The sequence below is a fragment of the Mastigoproctus giganteus genome, chromosome 12 (assembly GCF_048544385.1).
Source record: "Mastigoproctus giganteus isolate SK-2022 chromosome 12, ASM4854438v1, whole genome shotgun sequence".
Classification (NCBI taxonomy): Eukaryota; Metazoa; Arthropoda; class Arachnida; order Uropygi; family Thelyphonidae; genus Mastigoproctus; species Mastigoproctus giganteus.
Genome location: NC_143586.1, coordinates 147,664,014 through 147,685,207, shown reverse-complemented (window position 1 = coordinate 147,685,207; position 21,194 = coordinate 147,664,014). Strand labels below are relative to the sequence as shown.

The 21,194-nt window shown below is 36.8% G+C and overlaps 1 protein-coding gene across 1 annotated transcript in view; it reads right to left on the bottom strand.

Annotated features, from left to right (window-relative positions):
- The window catches only part of LOC150077500 (lysosomal aspartic protease-like), a 137,783-nt gene that overhangs the window by 104,179 nt on the left and 12,410 nt on the right, over positions 1-21,194 (bottom strand). Inside the window, exon 2 of the mRNA XM_090386387.1 lies at positions 2,502-2,634. Coding sequence (XP_090242513.1) covers positions 2,502-2,634 — 133 coding nt within the window. The remainder of the gene's footprint in view (positions 1-2,501; positions 2,635-21,194) is intronic.

Genomic DNA, 21,194 nt, shown 5'->3' with positions numbered 1-21,194 from the left:
AATCCTGATGGGATTCTTCCACTTGTTCAGATTACAAACCTAAGGGGGCATAAATTCAAATTGAGGAAAGACAGCTGTAGAATAGATGTGCGGAAATTTGCCTTTAGCCAGTGGGTGGTTAATTGTTGGAACAAACTTCCATCTTTTGTTGTGGAAGTTAATAGGTTAAATAAATTTAAGGAGGAACTGGACAAAAACATTTAGAGGGAATGGTTGTGTGAATTTTTTTTTTTTTACAACAATAATTTCTTTTACAAGTTTTGGTGATGAATATATATTATAATTTGGGTTTTGAATAATTTAACATGCCTAACTCAAATTGGCCTCGGAGACCCGAGGCCAATTTCAGTTAGGCATGTTAAATTTGTTCAAAATTTGTTAAAAGTTGTTCATTAAAATTAACAACTCTTTTATTCAAACTGGTCATTCTGTCTAATAAAATATGACTACAGGTAGTTCTCGACTTTACAAGTTAATTCGCTCCTAGCGTGTGCTCGTAAAGCGAAACTCTTAAAGCTGGAATTAAATCCCATAGACAATGTTAAAAATAGGGGTTTGTTTTCAACAATGATTGATTTATCCAAAGAAATTAAAACGTAGCCTGTAAAATCAAGCAAATTATAATAATAAAGAAATTATTTATGACTTACAAAATTTTAAAGAATGTTTATTCTTCATCATCTAGTAAATGCACACTCGTTGATCACTTATTATTGGCTTGGCACTCATTGGTTTGTTGCACAAGGAGTCGTCTTCTTCAGAAATGCTTCAAGAGGCTTTGTTTTCAAGATAATCTTCTATTTTCTTTTTAAATTTCAATGGATGCATAAGCATATTTTTTATGGAATGCACAAATTGTAACTAACACAATTTGCAGAGGAATAAGTTTATGAAGCTTAAAAAAAAAAAAAAAAAAGGGAATGAAGAGAAGATTCTGAAAATTTGTTTTTTATATGATTGAAGATTTCAGTAAAGGGGAAACACATTTCACCATAATAACGCAAAAAACCACACAATTCCAGCTATCAGTATTTTTGCAAATGCAATAACATTGAGTTTACTAACGGTTTATAATTGCTTACAGTAACAGAAAAGCCCAAATTGTTTTTGTTTTATGGTCGTGACCTCCAGAAATGTGCTTTAGAAAAATGTCACAAAGGCATTCAAAATTGGTTCTTATAACAGAACATATGATAACGATAAAAAAGTGTAGTGCATTTTAGTGATTTGAATTGGTAAATAATAAAATTTGCACTATAAAAATGACCTTTTAGAGAGTTATATAACGAAAATTAACTTCCGAGGTCGTGGAACGAATTACCAATAAACAGTGTTATTGGGTTCACATCACGATATTTTTCATGATATGATGGTGTCTCTGGAATGGATTAATATCATAAAGCTGGGTACACTGTATTGTATATCTAAGCGCGTGGTTTGAAATGTGGTATTTATGAATGTTTAGCATTCATTTTTTGCAATTAATGTTCATATTTTTGATTTTGTTGATACTTGGAAAAAAAATTTAAAAAAAAATACTTGTAAACCCGTAAAGCAAGTACTGCCTGTATTTGAAGTATTTACACATAATCCCGACTCACTCTGCATAAAATATTTCACATTTTACTTAAATCAGAACTGACAATTTAAAATCTAGAAACACTTTACAGGAAGCCATGATAATTATTCTCCACGTTCAAGCATTTCAACATTCTTAGTCTAATTTAATATTCTTATTTATTGCTTTTAAACTAAGTTTACCACTGCTTACTCTTTTCCTAGTAAAAAATCTAAAAGTTATACTATACGTTATACTTTTCCTAGTACAACATATAGTATAAAATCTCAGAGGTATCTTAGCCAGTGACTAGTAGAAGTTGTTGTTGTTGTTGTTATTTGGTTTTTAGGAGCATTAGCAACTAAGGCCATATTGCTCCGGGATATGCGGTGGTCATTCCCTGAATGACCTTTCCGCATCCTCCGTATTTGGTGGTGAAGGGCTCGAACCCCGGTCTAATCAAGAAGCGTGTGCTACGCACTGTTGCTCCTTCCCACCTGGCTACGGAGGCGCCCTAGTAGAAGTAATAGTGTACATATAACAATATTTGTAAAGTCATGTACACACATCTACTTATCATGAATTGTAAGGCAGGGTAGTGATTTTAAAATATTTTATAACAATATTCCATATTTATTACAAAAACTACAATTAACTGGACTGAATCCAATTAACGAATTCATTATTTATTTTATCCTAATTATTATTATTTTTTTAGTCTAATAAATTCGAATATTATTTAAATACTTCTACAAAATTATTAAACTGAAAACTTGAACTGACTTGATTTGGCTAGTATGTGCTTTGACCAAGGAATAGCACTAATTATACGACTAGATAAACAGATTAACAAAAACATATGCATCCACATAGAAGTGAATGGCAATATAAAAAAATTAATAAAGTTATACAAAAAAAATCATTAAAAGCAAATGTCACTTACATCTAAATAATTAGAGAGTGGCTCAGGGAATGGGCCTGCACCAACAAGATGATTTTTTGGAGCTGCAACAATTAAATCAGTTCCAACATTGTGTAATGTTTTTCTCACAGAGTTAAAACGATGTAGAGGAATCCTGAAACAAGAAAATAAAAATTTTAAATAAATAAATAAATATGGCACTAATACCAAAGAAACTTTTCACTTAAACAAAATTAAAGTAATACACATTGTTTCTCATCAATATTTTAATTATAATACTAAATTAGAAGGTAAACAATATTATATGTAATAATGAGATGCAAATTCCAAATATCCAGTGAAAAACTGAGCTATGTGGATTTCAACAACACACAAATTAACGAAGCCCATAAAAAGAGAACAGCAGCTACCAACCCACATCACTTCGATGACAGCAATCATTCAATTTTACATATAAATAAAAGCCATCATTCATTTAGAACAGGGGTGACCAACTGAATTTGTGATGCGATCAACTTTTTTCTTCAAAATGTGCTGCGATCTACCATCTGAAGAATTTCATTGCACATGGTGAAAAAAGTTAATCAACACATATTGAAAAAAGGTTGTTTATAAATTTTAAAATTAAATACAATTCAGAATTCTTATTTTAAATTTCATATGTATTTAAATTTATGTGAAGTTTGTGTCTTCATGTCATCTGCCAAGCTTTCAAAATTGGGGATATACTGTGATGAGGTCAACCGTAAAGAATCTTCTGTATGCAAGTTCGTAAGAGTAGAGCAAGTCTTCGTCTTTGTTTGTTTCAAATACGAAAAGGCCGATTCACATAGATATGTGGAACCAAAACAGATTTTTTAAAAATTTACTGCATTTTTTACATTTGAATACTTTTCTTGGCAAACATATTTCCAAAGGTCTTTTTCTGATTATCTGGCTTTTAGGAAGATATCGTTTCGCAATGTAATAATTTCATTTTCAAGTAATATTTTCTCCATGTAAAAAATCTCAACGATTTTTTCTACAATTTGTTTCGACATTAAATGGATAAGAAATATATTGAACAATGTAGCTGCTGATAATGACATTGCATATTTGCAAAATTATCGAATTTTTTTATTTTTTTTATTTGTGATCCTTAGCCATTGCCAAAAATTTATATTTATATGCAGAAATACTACTAATCATGTCGCTAATTCCAAATTCAGATCACTTAATTTACTGGTAAAATCTGCTAAAAAACCCAGATCACACAACCACTCCATATCTTGTAGCTGCTGATAATCATCTCCTCCTCTTTGATCAACAATTTTTTTTTTTAATTTCATTCAGCAAATTACATAATCTCTGTAGAAACTTACTCCCACTCATCCACCTCGCATCTGTAGGTAATATCAGATCTGGTTCATTTTCATCGAGGTGCATTCTGAAGTCTCCTTTGATGAGATTGTCTTTTTTTTTTTTTTTTTGTAGTTGTTGGCACATCGGCTTCTGTGGCCATAATGCACCTCCCAAGGTTTTTGTAGTACTTTGATCCAAGCCCGAGGTGGGATTCGAACCTGCGACCTTTGGGTTGCCAGGCAGGCACGTGGTAGATGACTTTCATCAACCGGTGAAATACCACCACTTTGCTTATTGGAGGCTTGAAGTGGTGAAACCCATGTTTAGTCTCTAGAGCAAAGTTTCCGGCATCTCCTTGCCCCATACTTCTCCTTCAACCCATGCATGGTACTAAGTACTATAGGTTTTGATACCTTTCGTGTTTGGGGTTTTTATAAAAAAAAAAAAAAACCCACCCAGCTAGCCCAGTTGGCGAGATTGTCCTCTCGTGGAATTCACGATTTTGAAATCTATGTCCATAACACTAAGTATTTAATCTTTTGCTGGCTAACACTTGTTGGTGGATGATACAGTGGTAACTCAAAAAATCTGGGAATTCATCATCTTGGCACAATGTGATGAATCCGTTACGATGACCCGCCATTGTTTTATCTCCATTTGTTGTTATTGATACGAGCTTAAATGGGGGTAATTTATTATTATTATTTTTTTTTTTTCAATAAAATTTTTGAATGCGTTAAATATATCAAGACCTCTAGTTCTTTCTTTTAATGAAACCATACCCAGCACTTCTTCTCTAGTGGCAGAATCATCGAAAACCATACAAAGAAAAACAAACAATTGAGCTGTATCACTGACATCTGTAGATTCAGCCAGTTGTAAAGAAAAGGAGACAATTAGCAATATGAGCATGCAATTATTCGCTCACATTTTTACTAATTTTTTTGATGCATTGCATCACAGTATTTCGAGATAATTGCAGATCTTGAAGAGCACTTTTAATTTCATTTTATTAACATTTTCGAAAAGAGAATCTGTTATTCTTAAAAATGCATCTTTGATGAACTGACCATCAGAAAATGGTTTGCATTTTTTTGCAAGATGATGCTGCAGTTACTGCTGTAGGTTGTAAATTAGGTGTCATGAAGGAACTCTTGTGCAAATCTGAATTTAAGTTCTTTTAATTTATTTTTTTCTAAGGTCACTATTAGGGGGAAAATTCGATTAGTATTTACCACGGAGTGTTGAAGTGCCTTTCTAAATTTCCTATTTTGGGTATAGCCATGGAAGCATTGCAAATGAAACAATAACATTTTTCTTTTATCATTACAAAAAAGTATTCTAGTTCCCACTCTTCATGAAAATGATACGTTTTACTCTTTTTCATAGTATTCATTTTAAATCAAAGGTTATTAATTTAAAGTATTAGTACTGCCCAGTTATTAATATTAAGTAAGCTAAATAAGAATTCAACGTTATGCTCTCCACAACGTAACTGCATGAATTTTCACAAGAGGCCCTAGCTGACTGCACGGCAACAAGAGTAGTCAGGTGGTTCAACGGATTTGTAATAAGTGTATGTAGTGGGGCACATAATAATAATGACATTTATATTTTGACTAATATATTTTTTATATATATTTAAAATTCGTCGAGATCAACCGAAATTAAAGCCGCAATAGGCTGGTAGATCGTGATTGACTTGTTGGCCACCCCTGATTTAGATTTCCCAATGATGAGGTGCAGGATATTCACATCCCACCTCTGTTTATGTTGGTTGACACTTGAATCATTACCTAAAGTGTACTAGAAGCCTAAATACTAAGCATAGTATTTCCAAGGGCACATAGGAGATAACTAGGGTTACTAAGTCCCACTAGTGTGAAACCATCCTACTAGTTAGTAACAGAAATACTGTGCAAACAGAGGATCTGGCAGTTACGGAACAAGCAGACTTCCCACAAAATTCAACCCAATTGACTTGTAAGCAAAATTTGAACATCAGCTCCATTACCATTTTCAACTTCTAAGTGGTTGCCTTAGCTGCTATAAATGGAAGAATATTTTTGAAACAAACATTAGGGATATCAAATGTACATTATCATTAAAGAAAATTACAAACAAGGGCTCTATAACATATAACCCGAAAGCCTTCATAACACTGGTTCATCCTTAGCGATGTCCAGTAATAATCACTTCTGTCTTCTACATGTCAAATAATTTCTTCAACACGGTAGCATCCTACATGAAATGCCACACTTCTATAACTAATGTAGAAAACAAACAGTGTGGAATTATGTCAAAAACCTTCCTAAAATACAATTATATCAAAATTATTCCCTATATCCATTTTTTTTGCAATTACATTTTAATACTTTACCAGGTTGATTGAGCAAAATTTTCACTTAAAAAATTAGGTTGCTATTTATTACAATTACTACTGATCTGACCCTCCATTGCACTACATGCGAAAGAAATCACAGTTACAGATCTACAGTTGCTGGGATTACTCTTTGTATAAAAGAGAGATTTGCACTCCTCCTTTGTGTAGAAGAATGTGTTGATTCTGCATTATATTTTATTTTGCATTATGAAGGGATATAGATTTTCATATAAAAAGAATATTTTTAAGAGCTGTGCATACCTTTTTGTCAGCTGATTAAAAGTTAAATTTTATATAAGATAAACTAATTAATTTGATAGTATGAATCAGAGCTGAAATACTCAATATGTTCTACGTTGATAATAATATAAGTAAATTAATAAGAGGAGTTTACCTCAATATAGTACGTGGAACACTTCCGTATGATACCCTCCAGAAATTAAAACGGAAAAAACGAAAAAATCGACAACTTACCGGTACATTAAAGTAAAATATAAATAATTAAAGTAAAATATAAATAATTAAATAATCAATTTAACACAATTCAAAATCAATTCAAAACAATTAAAATTCAAATTAACGCAATTAAAAGAATCTAACGAAAATATTCAAAACGATTTTCCTTCCTGAAGCTGACAATGCTTTTCGACCGACTGTCGTGATCACAGGAATGAAAATTACCGAATCCGGCTAAACCTGCAACTTAAATACTGTAGTGATTGTGTCTTCGCGCATGCGCGTAAAGGTCCACGCATCGGAGATCAAATATGGCCGCCGAACATTAACAGAATTCTCGTGTAATTTAATTTCAACGGTTTCTGCAATTAATAGTCGCGTATAATTACGTTGAACGTTAAGTATTTTGGCCTCGTTAAATAAAAAAGTATGTTTTTCGTTAATGGCATGAAAGGCTAATTCTGACGCTGCTGAACGAGAAGCACGAACTGAGGCTTCGTGTTGATTTACACGGATATTAAGAGAAAACCGCGTCGAACCCTGATAAGACGAGTCGCAATCACCGCAAGAAATGTTGTATACTAGATCATTAATTTGTGTTGCGAACGCCGAAAGAACCGAGCGATTGTTCAGTATAGTGTGTAACTTCCGTATAGGCCTAGCTATAATTTTAAATTCGGTATCTTTAAAGAATCTGTTAAGCTGTTTGTGCCACTGTTCAACATATGGGACAGAAATAAAGTATTTTTTGATATTACTATTGTTGATTGGTGCAGTATTTTGTATCTTATCCTTAGCTTGTACCCTAATTCGATTTATTGTGTTAATGGGATAACCCCTGTTCAAGAATCTGCTAGTTAATATTTGTATTTCTGAGTCTAAAGCAGAATCCGTCGTTGAATATTTATAGGCATTTAGAAATTGATTAAAGATAATCGATCTTTTGTAGGTGAACGGGTGGTAGCTATTATAATGTAGAAGCATGCCGGTGTTTGTGGGTTTTCGATAGATGCTAAATTGTATTTTGTTCGAGTCCCGGGTAAGCGTGAAATTTAGAAAGTTTAATGACTTAGTATCCGTATCTTCCCTTTCCAATGTAAATTTGAGTCTAGAATGAATATTATTGAACGAATGTAAAATGTCTTGGATAGTACTACTATCGGTAATAACTAGAACATCGTCTAAATACCTCCCATAGTATGTGATACGGGGACGAAAAGGTGTCAAATGTATCTGCTCAATCGTTGAGAGATAGATCTCTGACATTAAGCCACTCAGGCTCAAACCCATTGGTAATCCAAAAATTTGTTTTGAATCAGGTGCTTTGTCTAATAGATTGTGCTGGTTGGTTGGTTGTTATTTGGAGCATTAGCAACTAAGGCCATATTGCTCCGGGGATATGCGGTGGTCATTTTGCTGACCTTTCTGCATCCTCCGTATTTAGTGGTGACAGGCTCGAACCCCGGTCTAATCAAGAAGCGTGTGCTACGCACTGCTGCTCCTTCCCACCTGGCTATGGAGGCGCCTATATATGTATATGAATTGGTTTGTGATAGCATTGTTTTTATATATATATGTGTGTGTGTGTGTGTGTGTGTATACAGGGTGATTCACTACCAGTGCGACAAACTTGCAGGAGGTGTAGGGGGCACAAAGACGAATCGGAATCACATAGTATTGCAGGGTCCGAAATGCCTTCATCATGCGGTAGAGGACGTTGAACAGGAGGTCACGTGAACAGCGATCCCGCTGGAAGTCAGCATTTGCAAACCGGTTCCCGAGGCAATAGGATGGACGAGTATTCAAACGTTGAACTGGCCGACATGCACCTCGCATATGGAGCTGCGGACGGTAATGGGTGCGCCGCTCTGCGCTTGTACCAGGAACGTTTCCCACACAGGCGTGCTCCTCATCATACAATTTTAATCGTATGATGAGAGGGTTACAAAAGACTTGTTGTTTCACGAGAGGTACCATGAATTGAGAGTGAACGACGAGGACACCAGACAATGAGAATGTCCTACGTCTTGCAGAAGGCAATCCGAGTACGAGTACTCAAGTTATAGGCCAACGATTGGGTATTTCCCAATCCACTTTATGGAGGATATTGTCAACAAACCAAATGATTTCATACCATCTGCAATGCATCCAATCATTGGATGCCTGCCGACCGGGCTAGCTGGGTAGGTAAAGTGCCTGCCTGGCAACCCAAAGGTCGCGGGTTCGATTCCCGCCTCGGGCTGGATATCACGATGGTGCCGAACCAACCGGTTGGTTGGATATCCCGGCCACGATACACGAAGGAAGCAAGAAAAAACTGGTTCCTTCGTGTATTGATCACATCATACGAAATAAAAAATAAATTGGATGCCTGCGGATTATCCACTCTGGAGGACTTTTGCTACTTAGTTTCTTCAACAGAAACGGTTCGCAAATGCCGACTTCCAGGGGGATCGCTGTTCACGCAACCTCCAGTTCAACATCCTCTACCTCATGATGAAGGCATTTTGGACCCTGCAATGCTATGTGATTCCGATTCATCATTGTGCCCCCTACACCTCCTGCAAGTTTGTCGCACTGGTAGTGAATCACCCTGTATATATATAAAATATTACTAGTATAAAATACATTAAGTAGATGTTTATGCATGGAAATGAACTAATGAAAATACGGTGTACCCTGGGAGCGATATATGTTGTGAACGAAGGTGGGAAGAAAGGAATCGGAAAAATAATTGTAATGATAGAAAAGTAAACCAAATATTTTTGAAGAGACGACCTAGGTGGAGATAGCATTGCAGAGTAGCACTATATCGCTCCCAGGGTACACCGTATTTTCATTAGTTCATTTCCATGCATAAACATCTACTTAATGTATTTTATACTAGTAATATTTTATATATACATTATGGCTATAGGGTACTTTTGCGATAGCAGTGTCCCTGATCCATAATTCACGTTATTATAATTCTGTCTTATCTAATCTTATTTAATTCTTAATTTTCTTCCCCCTATAGCATATAACTTCTATTGTATTATTCTTGATGATTATATATATATATATATATATATATATATATATATATATATATATATATATATATACACACACACACACATACTATCATTGAATTATATTAAATAAAGTTAAATAATTTATATGATAATTTATTTAATTTAACATATTGGATATATATATATATATAGGATGTCTCAAAAATCTTGGTACAAACGTTTAGGGGGAGATACGTAACATTTAAAGGAATGTGAATCGCATAGGAACCCATAACCGGAAACGTCACCGTAAGTCGGTACACGGCGCTGTTCATCAGTTCGCGACAGGGAAAATTTCTGGTTTACTTATTAATGCAGTAGTCGCCACACGAAGAGCATGCACTAATATACGAACTGTGAGCTGGCAGACATGCACCTAGTGTATGGATTAGCAGAGGACAATGGACGAGCCACTCAACGAATTTATGGAGAACTCTTCCCAGACAGACAAGTACCGGACCACCGTTTGTTTGCGTGCGTGCATCAAAATTTGTGCAATTATGGGTCATTTAGAGGTAACGCGAGCAGTGCGGGTAGACCACGTTCAACGCAAACTCCCACCATGGAAGAAAGTTTTGAATGCCATCCAGAATTATCCTACTACCAGCACATGTGCCTTTGCCTCTGCCTTAGGAGTGTCTCGTTGCAGTGTACAGCGTGTCTGGCACAACGATTCCTTACACCCCTTTCTCCAAAGGGTTCAGTTACTGCTCCCCCAAGATCATCCTGCACATGTGGCTTTTGCGCAGTGGTTTCTCCAAGAAAGGTCTCAATCAGCACAATGCTCATGTATGGGCTCAAGAAAACCCACATGGTGTGCGCCCCCATGCGGCACAACATCGCTTCGCAATAAATGTGTGGGCAGGTATGGTCGGTGACCGCTTAGTCGGCCCATACCTGTTACCATCCCGCATGAACTCCGCTAAATATCGGATCTTTCTTGAACAAGTTCTACCAGAGTAACTTGACAATGTTCCAGCCAATGTGAGAGACAATATTTGGTTTCAACATGATGGGGCACCTGCCCATTATGGAAGGTGTGTTTGTGACCATTTGAACAGGCGTTTTGGGCAACGATGGATTGGCCATGGTGAACCCGTTGCCTGGCCCCCACGGTCACCTGATTTATCGAGCCTTGATTTCTTTTTGTGGGGGCCCTCAAATCTATCGTGTATGAATCACCTGTGGAGACGGAAATGGATCTTGTGGCGAAACTCATCTGCACTGCTGCTACTGTCAAAGAAACTCCAGGTGTGTTTGACCGTGTCTGCTAATCCATGCTGCATTGGTGTCACACATGCATCGCGTCTCATGGTGGAACCTTCGAGCATGTGTTGTAACATCATGAAATGCATCCATCTCGTACTCCATTGTTAATATTATGTCACATAAATGTTTGCCACTAATTACTGTCTTGTGTCATTTCTGCTTCTTGTGCCTCTGCTACTACTTTCCTGTGACGTTTCCAGTTATGGGTTCCTATGCGATTCACATTCCTTTAGATGCTACCTACCTCCCCTAGACGTTTGTACCAATATTTTTGAGACACCCTGTATAGGTAGTAGATTCTCGATTTTCCGGGATAGATGGTAAAAAACAAATCCCGGTTAATCGATTTCCCAGTTAATCCAAAAATACAGAAGTCACCGACATACGTTCCAGGACTTCATACTTCGCCGAGTTTTACGTAACTTGGGAATGACTAATAACATATTGCTACTATATTATTATTGACAAATCTGAATTCAGTGCGATACTTGTTAATGGTTGACCATTTTCATACATTATTATTAGTTTAATTTTCTGATCCAAATCTATCGCTTTCCTTTTCTTGGTAGATTTACTAGTACCGCTGTCACTTATTCTTTTAGTCGGCACCATGATAATGGTCAAAATGAAATTTTCTGTAAAGAATTTCACAGGGTTAAGGCGAAAACTCACTATTATCACCCCGCGCAAGCTCACATTTTGCTAAAGCACATTTCTGGAAGTCACTACCATAAAGAAAATAAAAACAATTTGCACTTTCCGTGTTATTGGGCTTTTCTGTTCGTGCATCTAATTATAAACGGGTGGTAAACCCGATCTTATTGCATTTACAAAAATATCGATAGCTGGAATTCTGTGGATTTCTACATTATGGTGAAATGTGTGTCCCCTTCACTGAAATCTTGTCATATAAAAAAAAAAAAAAAAAAAACAAGTAAATTGTAAGAATCTTTTCTTCTTTCCTATTTTTTTGCTTGTTACTCCTTATCTCACTTGTGCAATTTGTGTGTGCCGTGATCGTCGTTATTGATTGCTTATTTTATTTATTTTGTTTGTTTGTTTTAAATTTTACAATGCTAAAAAAAAAAATAAATAAAATAAATAAAAAATTGAGTGAAAAAAAATTTATGTAAATCCGTAGTTGCGTAAGTCGGAGACTTATAGTATCGAAAAATGTTCAGCAAAAAATATGGCGATTTATAAAAAAAAAAAAAATAAAAAAAAAACTTACCACGCACTATCGCGTGTCCAATATGATGCTTCCCTTTATTTTTTGCGATGTTGATTTTAAGTCTATAGCTTTCCTATATTTTTTACAATGTTGCGTATGGTTTGGTCACCAACATTATGGTTCATTACAGATTTAACCGATGCAATTTGAAAACTTGAAATTATTCAAAAGTTTGAATAATTTCAAGTTTTTGTTTAACTGAAAGCAGACTCTTCTGCATTTACCCATCATTTTCGTGATTTCTAAACAAAAAAAAAATTTTTTTTACTATAAAAAAAAAAATTGACGTCCTTGACATAAATAACGAAACAAAATGTCTTTTTGCGGTGCAACGGAACACAACAATCGCCGCAACGCACTAAAACAAACTAAACATTTATCTTTTTTTTTTTTTTTTTTTTGAGCGGCGAGTGTGAAGACAGCAGGGGTTGCAAGATAATAGGCACACTAATCTCCCAATGACGACTTATAATGCCTTTATCATCAAAGTTCCTTGCGACGACCGATTAACTGGTTAAAATAAATTTATTAAAATAAAAATGATATATACATATTTGCATGTTTTGCAAGTCAATCTGCTATAAAACCATCCAAAATAAAAAAAATTTAATTTTAGATGCAATTATCAAATGGTTTTTGAGTCGCCATAACTTATGATATTGATCTTTATGTAGTGTTTATTTAGGCATAAAGAGATGTGTAAAATGCACACATTTTACTTTCCATTTTGCATATCCCCCCCCTTCCTTGATGTGCCCCTTGTGCTGAAGAGTTGTTTTTGGTTATTCCAGTGAAAACATATCTAGTAACTCACAGGACAAACTTGACTACCAATCCGCAATAGCGATAAGAGTCCAAAAGTCGGTAGGGTTGAAATTTCGCATGTTTGGATATCACCCTTGTATAGTACCAATTCCCCTGGTCACTATGGCGATGACTCTAGATAAGCAGCTGCTACAGACACGTTGAGCTCACTAGTCCAGAAAAATATGAGCTTCGCTCTCCCTGACAAATACTGGTCAGTGTGTCTGATGTTGACCGCGTGAGAAAAGTGCCCCACCCTAGACCAAGCTCCGGGGAGGAGACGAAAGTTCACGCGATAAGGGGGATATACTTGAGTACGTGGAGAGGAAGGGCAGTGGTAGTAGAAAGAACAGTAGTGTGGTACAGAAGAGTTTGGTGGTCAGAGAGCAAGTTTGGCAAAAAGTGTAAAAAAGGAGAAGAACGAAGAGAGACGCAGAATTATGGAAGCGCAAACTGCAAGCCCCGCACTCGGCCGAAGGAGTCAACTTTACTTCGGTAAGTTATAACATTCTCTTGCAGCTATACATAAACCTTACTCCTCAATAATATAATTAATTATGTTAGCATTGATAAATTGTAAAATGTCCTAATACTGCTATCTTAAATAGCGCATCACTTAGATTGTCGGTTTCACAAAATTAACGATAGGTAAAATGATGTATCTTAAGAGTGCTATCCTAAATAGTGCGGTATATTAGTATTGACACCCATCATGTTTGTATAACTATTATGTCACATGCCAGTTCTTGCCTGAGATGAAGTATCCACACGAAGAACACCTATGTGAAGAACCCATTAATTTCCAAAGTATCAATAATGCTAAGAACTCTTAAATACTTCCATAAAATCAATTTATATTATTGTAACCAAATGATTTAGGATTTGCTTGTCACTGCCACTAGGGCGGTAGTTATTAAATATGTACCATTTCTATAATAGATTGTATTAAACTATGTTTTGTTTAAACATATGCCTCAGACCTATCCTCTATTCACACGACGATCAGTAGATAAAGGATTAGAATAGAACTGATATCGCGGGTACTCAAATTTCTACCTAAAATTGGAAAGAGTTTGAGTATTGTCACAACGCCTTGGTCAAAGCTGCAGTTCCTATTCCCTTCCGCTGGGTAGGATTACCGGGGGCCGAGACCATTGTCCTAATATAAAAAAAACCACTAGACAGTCACATGAGTATACTGGGGTTATGACAGAACAAATGATCAAGGAAGGAAAACGTCCCGCTATACAGATGTGTTGTCCAGAGAAGTCCGAACGATAATAGTAAGCAAGTAAAACACCCAGTATAACAGATGTTTTAATAGGCTGTACAGTTTGTTTGTGCTGCAAGTCAGTTTCCTGGATAATGACTTCAGCTGTTTAGAATTCTTTATTCTGCGAGCACTTTTTCAACATTCAGTTATGTTCTTCGGCTTAATTTCCTTCAGGTATAAAAGTATTTTTCTTCAACCGAATTGTGATTACTCACAATTGTAATTAATCAACCGAATTGTGATTACTCAGATACACGTACGCATGCATGCACGCTAAAAGTTTTATATCACTATGTTTTTTTAAATATTTGGTTGCAAAAAAGTTCAAATTCAAAAGGGAAAAAAAAAGGAAAAATTCCTGATATTAAAAAAAATGGGGGGGGGGGGGGAATTAGCTGTGAAAAATACAGACAAAAAAATAGTATAAAAGGATAATTCAAATCTAATATAGTTTATCATCTGTTAATTAATAGTAGCTGCAGAAAAAAAAACTACAATATGTTTGCACAGAAGTTTTAATTGAAATATATTTTTCATTAGCATTAGTAGAGGCATTTGATGCAAGAAAGCAAGCTTATGCAGCATCAGCCAAAAAAAAAAAAAATAAAATAAAAAAATAAATAAAAAATAACCACTTCCACTTCACCCCTCTGTTTGTTTGAAATACCTGTCCAGCTGAGCCTTAACATGGTACCATGATGTATAAAGCTTATTTCGCTGATCGATTTGTTCAAGAAAATTAGGGAATATAAGTATGCTGCCAAATAATTTGTCATGTTTCCACAAAACAATCATTTGTGTCAAAAAAATCAATAATTATTTCAGGGAAATTTTAAAAACTGCAAAAAAAAAAAAAAAAAGTTAGTTTAATGCACACATTGTGTACATTCCAAGCACATTTTTATTTCATAAACTGAATTTTTTTTTCTGTGATTAACAGAAGTAAAAAGTAAATAACTAATTATAACTACTATTTGATTAATAACATATAAGGGTAACCGTTTTCCCTTTACTGCATATACCTCGCAAACATAATATTCAAACATATTAAGAGTAGGAGACCGGCAGAATTACTTAACAAGTACAGGTCAATGTTGAAAAAAAGCCGTGAGTTAGGGTTGAATTTGAAAGTGTCTGCAATTCTGCAGACACGATAGGAGGGAGTATATGATGAGAGCCTTGTCGATCAATTCAGCCCTGGAGAGATTGTGCAAGGCTCAAGGGGTAGAATTTTTCTCAACCCATTCTGTGCTTTTTTTTTTTTTTTTTTTTTTTTTTTATGTGAACCCCAAACACGGGAGGTATTAGAACCTATAGTACTTAGTACCGTGCTTGGGTTGACTGGAGAGACTGCTTCTACAAGGATGGAATACGCTTAAATAGAAAGGGTGCAAGAATATTTGATGATGCTATCGAGGCAGAGTTAGGTGGGTAAGAAAACTGCTAGATTGTGGGGGGGGATACACGGGCTAAAAGATTAACAGTAGCTGCTGGCACAGGTGAAAGTGATTCTTGCACTGCTTCTATTGTAATGCAATTGAGCAACAGCCTGGAAAGCAAAGCAATGGGGATTTCCAGGACTGCTAGGAGTCACAGTGGAACAAGTAAATACATGGGCTGTGTTAGGGTAACTAAGAGTAGAAACAGGTGCATGTATACTTGCATGTACACCAATGCTAGGAGTATAGTTAATAAATTCAATGAGCTTGAAGTGCTAGTCAAGACATCAAAGGCAGATATTGTTGGGATATCAGAGACATGGTGTCACAGACATAAGCAGTGCAGAATTGGAATGTGGGGAGTACAATGTGTACAGAAAGGATAGACAGGTCAGGGAGGATGGGTTATGCTGTTAGTTAAGAAACAAAATCTAAGGAAGTGCATCCAATTAATGTTGGTGGACAATGCAATGTTGAGTCTGTTTGGTGTAAAATAAGCACTGGGAAAGGAAAAATGAGAATAGGTGTGTGTTATAGGCCTAATGAATCTAATGAGTATAATGAGCAATTGTGCAGAGAAAAAGTGGGCCAGTAAATCAGTGTCTTATAATGGAGGATTTTAATTTCCCAGAGATTGACTGGAATTTGAGGGTTGGTCACTCGCACACTAGCAAGGCTTTTGTGGATTTATTGGATGATTGTTTTCTACAGCAGCATGTTTGGGAGGCAACTAGAGGGAGTAATACTCTTGATCTGATTATCAGTAGTGATTTTTCATGCATTAAGAATCTGCAGATAAAGGAACCACTATGTGGCAGTGATCTCAGTGTGCTGAAGTGGGATTTACTCAAAGAGGTAACTACCATCACGGTTAAAGGGAAGAGTTTTTGATTTTGTAAAGGTGACCACGGTGGTCTGAGACAGTATTTAAATTCTATACAGTTGGACAAACTGATGATGTTAGCAACAGCAAATTCAAAATGGGAAGCATTCAAAGAATTAATCTTGGAAGCTACTAGGCTTTTCATACCAACAAAGAAATATTGTTCAAGATTTAGGATTAAATGGATGTCAGATGAACTAATTAGACTTGTGGCAGAAAAAAAAAATGCATGGAATACATATAAATTAACAGGTGACACAGAAGCCTATGATAGATATAAACTGGTCTGTAACCAAGTCATAAAGGTTAGGCAGGCAAAGGCAGATTATGAGAAATCTTTGGCAAAGGATGCAAAGAAAAATAGCAAAGAGTTCTTTACTTATGTAAACTCTAGAAAGAAGGGGATGAATCAGATTGGTCCACTTGATATTGATGGGTCAACTGTTGATGATCCTGCTCAGGTAGCTAACTAACTAAATGAATATTTGGCATCTACATTCACACATTAGGAGTTATTCCGGGATGGCAATGCCAGTGGTGTATTAAACTCTGGCAGTAAGCTAGATAATCTTGCAATAACTGAGAGTAAACTGGAGGAGAAATTGTTGAAGACAAACATAAGAAAGGCACCTGGGGTGGATGGAATCTATCCAGTTATATCAAAGCAGGCAGCAAAGGATGTAAGCAAACCCTTAGCCATAATTATGAGAGCTTCCTTGGACTCAGGGGAGGTACCCATGGACTGGAGATGTGCAAATGCGACCCCAATCCACAAAGGAGGATCAAGGGGAGACACGGATAATTACAGACCTGTTAGTTTAACTTCTGTTCCAGGGAAATTAATGGAGGCACTGGTTAAAGAAGCATTGCAGGATTATCTAGACAAAACTATTTATAGCTCTGACACAGCATGGATTTGTAGGGGAAGTCTTGTTTGACCAATTTGATTGGATACTATGTAGTCACAAAGTAACTGGATGCATAGAATAATTTTGATATTATATATTTGGATCTTAGATAGGCTTTTGATCCTGTTGCACATGAAAGACTGCTGCACAAATTGGAGCAGCATGGTACTAGAGGCAAATTGCTGCTATTGATAAAGGGATGGTTGAGTGGGAGAAGACAGAGTGGTAATCAATGGACACTGCTCATCGTGGACTAATATTATAAGTGGAGTTCCTCAGGGCTCAGTGTTGGGTCCATTGTTGTTTTCTGTATTCGTCAATGATATTGATGATGGTATATCAGGTTTAATGTCCAAGTTTGCAGACAATACAAAGGTCGGAAGGGTTGTTAATGACACTAATGACAGTACGCTGCTGCAACAGGATCTAGAAAAGTTGAGCAGATGGGCTGAGAGGTGGCAAATGAAGTTTAACACTGACAAATGTAAAATACTGCATATGGGAAGCAGTAACCCCAGAGTAAAGTATCAACTGTGTGGTACTACATTGACAGTGGTAGAGAGTGAAAAGGACCTGGGGGTAATTGTGCAGGCAGATATGAAGTTTTCTGAGCAGTGCAGACGGTCTGCAAGAGTAGCTCATGGTGTCTTGTCAATGATATACAGGAATTTTTCTAGCAGGGATAAGGAGGTGATTATCCCCTTGTATAAGGCAATGGTCAGGCCACACCTTGGGTACTGTATACAGGTCTGGAGGCCTCATTTTAAGGATGTAGAGCTGTTGGAACGAGTACAGAGAAATGCAACAAGATTAGTGAATGGAACAAAGGGTTGCTCTTACGAAGAAAGGCTTAAGTTTTGCAAATTACAGTGTCTCTCGACTAGGCACCTGTGAGGTGTATAAAGCTTTGAGCATGCTCAATGCTGATTGGATTCTTCCTGTTGCTCAGAATAATCACCCGAGAAGGTATAAATTCAAATTGAGGAAAGACAGTTCAGTTGTAGGATAGATATGCGGAAGTTTGCCTTCAGCCAGCAGGCGGTGGATTGCTGGAACAAACTTGCATCTGTCGTTGTAGAAGTCGATAGCTTAAACAGATTTTAGGCAGAACTAGACAAACATTTGGAGAGAGTGGATGGGTGAAATGAGAAGGGTCTGTGTGTTTTTTTTTGGCTGATGCTATATAATCTTGCTTTCTTCCATCATGTGCCCTTGCTAATGCTAATATTTCGTAATATCCTTATAATCTATAGTGCATAAATGACAACAACCATTGCATCCAGTGCTTCAACTACAACATCAATATATGGTATATGGATAGCTCGTGATATGTACTAAAGAAAGGAATAATAATTACAAGATTTCTATTAGTCTGATTTTAATTAATTTTTTTTAATTTGGGAAGGCTGTACAAATCTTTGTAAAAGAAATAAGTTTAAAATTTCATGAAAATAGATCCACTTCAAGTCTAATTATTACATGTGGATAGCTAGACAAAGAAATAATAATTCCTGGTTTTCAGTTGGTAAAATTCTAATGAAATTTGAAATCACTTGACAAATCTTTCTACAAGAGAGATAGATAAACAATTTCATGAAAATCCATCTGCTGGGAGTCAAGTTATTACCTGAAGGCAGACAGATGGACTGACATGTTGAAGACAATAGGCACATCACACACATACAGGGTATTCACTACCAGTGCGACAAACTTGCAGGAGGTGTAGGGGGCACAAAGACGAATCGGAATCACATAGCATTGCAGGGTCCGAAATGCCTTCATCATGCGGTAGAGGACGTTGAACGGGAGGTCGCGTGAACAGCAATCCCGCTGGAAGTCAGCATTTGCGAACCGGTTCCCGAGGCAGTAGGATGGATGAGTATTCAAACGTTGAACTGGCCGACATGCAACTCACATATGGAGCTGCGGACGGTAATGGGTGCGTCGCTCTGCGCTTGTACCAGGAACATTTTCCGCACAGCCGTGCACCTCATCATATGATTTTAATCGTATGATGAGAAGGTTACGTGAGACTGGTTGTTTCACGAGAGGTACCATGAATCGAGAGCGAACGACGAAGACGCCAGACAATGAGGAGAATGTCCTACGTCTTGCAGAAGGCAATCCGAGTACGAGGAGCGATAGGCCAACGATTGGGTATTTTCCAATCCACTGTATGGAGGATACTGTCAACAAACCAAATGAGTTCATACCATCTGCAATGCGTCCAATCATTGGAGCCTGCGGATTATCCACTCCGGAGGACTTTTGCTACCTGGTTTCTTCAACAGAAATGGTTCGCAAATGCTGACTTCCAGCGGGATTGCGGTTCACGCGACCTCCTGTTCAACGTCCTCTACCGCATGAAAAAGGCATTTTGGACCCTGCAATGCTATGTGATTCCGATTCGTCTTTGTGCCCCCTACACCTCCTGCAAGTTTGTCGCACTGGTAGTGAATCACCCTGTATATGCTAACACACCTAGAAAGCAATCTGTAATCTTCATTAACATTAACTATTTGTATTTTTTTAGCTCATTTAAAGGGAATTTCAAATAAGGATTTTGAATGAATAAAACAAACTTTATGATACTTAAAAATCATTATAAGTTAATGCAATTATAGACTAACTCTGTCATGGGTTTTTCAGTCTCAAGCAAGAGATGAATGACTTTTTTTCATCCAGAAACTCAAGAGGTTTCCCCCCTTCCACAAAACAAGGAATCCAATTAACAGACATTAAATAGTGACACCTCATGGCCTTAGCTACAAATTCTAAATAACCAATCAACGAGCTCATAAAAAGGATTCCACGTTGGACTCTGATAGTGCTGAATTGATCTTTTGGTAAGTGCCTAAGCAACTAAAGGCACAAGACATCAGCACAATCTAAAGGGAATTAGTAGTAGGGTAATGTATTCAAAAGCCATCAGAAAGACTAGGTGCTAACCTGGGAAGAGTGAGAGGAGCTTTGGCCCTCTCCAAAAAGACTCAATCAAAACAAAACAAAAACTGAGTAGTTTTCTCTAGCTTAAATCAGCAGCAGCTCTAATCCTCAGCTCCGTCCAAAGAAAAATCCTGCTTTAGCATTCCTCAAAGAGATTTGATCAAAATTAAATGATCCTCAACATCCTCCAAAGAAAAATCCTGGGTCTACTACTGACAAGGATCACATTATTTTGTAATGTAATGTTAATGGTCCTTGAGGCTGTCACAGACATTCACTCGGATATGCCAGAAAAGCTGTACTTGCTACCTGGGAGTCTAAAACGCTGATGGAACTGATATTCGGGTGACATTCAAGTCAAGTGGACCCAATTTCGGCAAAGTCCAGACGGTCTGTGACAGCCAAATCCTCTGCTTGCACCTCCACGATGGTGGAACTATTAGTAACCACCCAGGTGTGAACCAACGTAAGCAGGGGTCGAGGTGTGGCACTCACACCATATGGAGTAATGCCATCCCTCTGTGTTATTAGGCAATACTAGGTGGTAGATGACTCTCATCAACCAGTGCAATACCACCACCTTGCTTATCAAAGACTTGAAGTGGTGGAACCCATGTTTAGTCTCCAGAGCTAATTTCCAGTCAACCCTTCCCCCATCTCTTCCATCATGCAGTATGATGACTGATGACATTTGAGGTTATGAACATCATGGCGAGATCAAATCATCC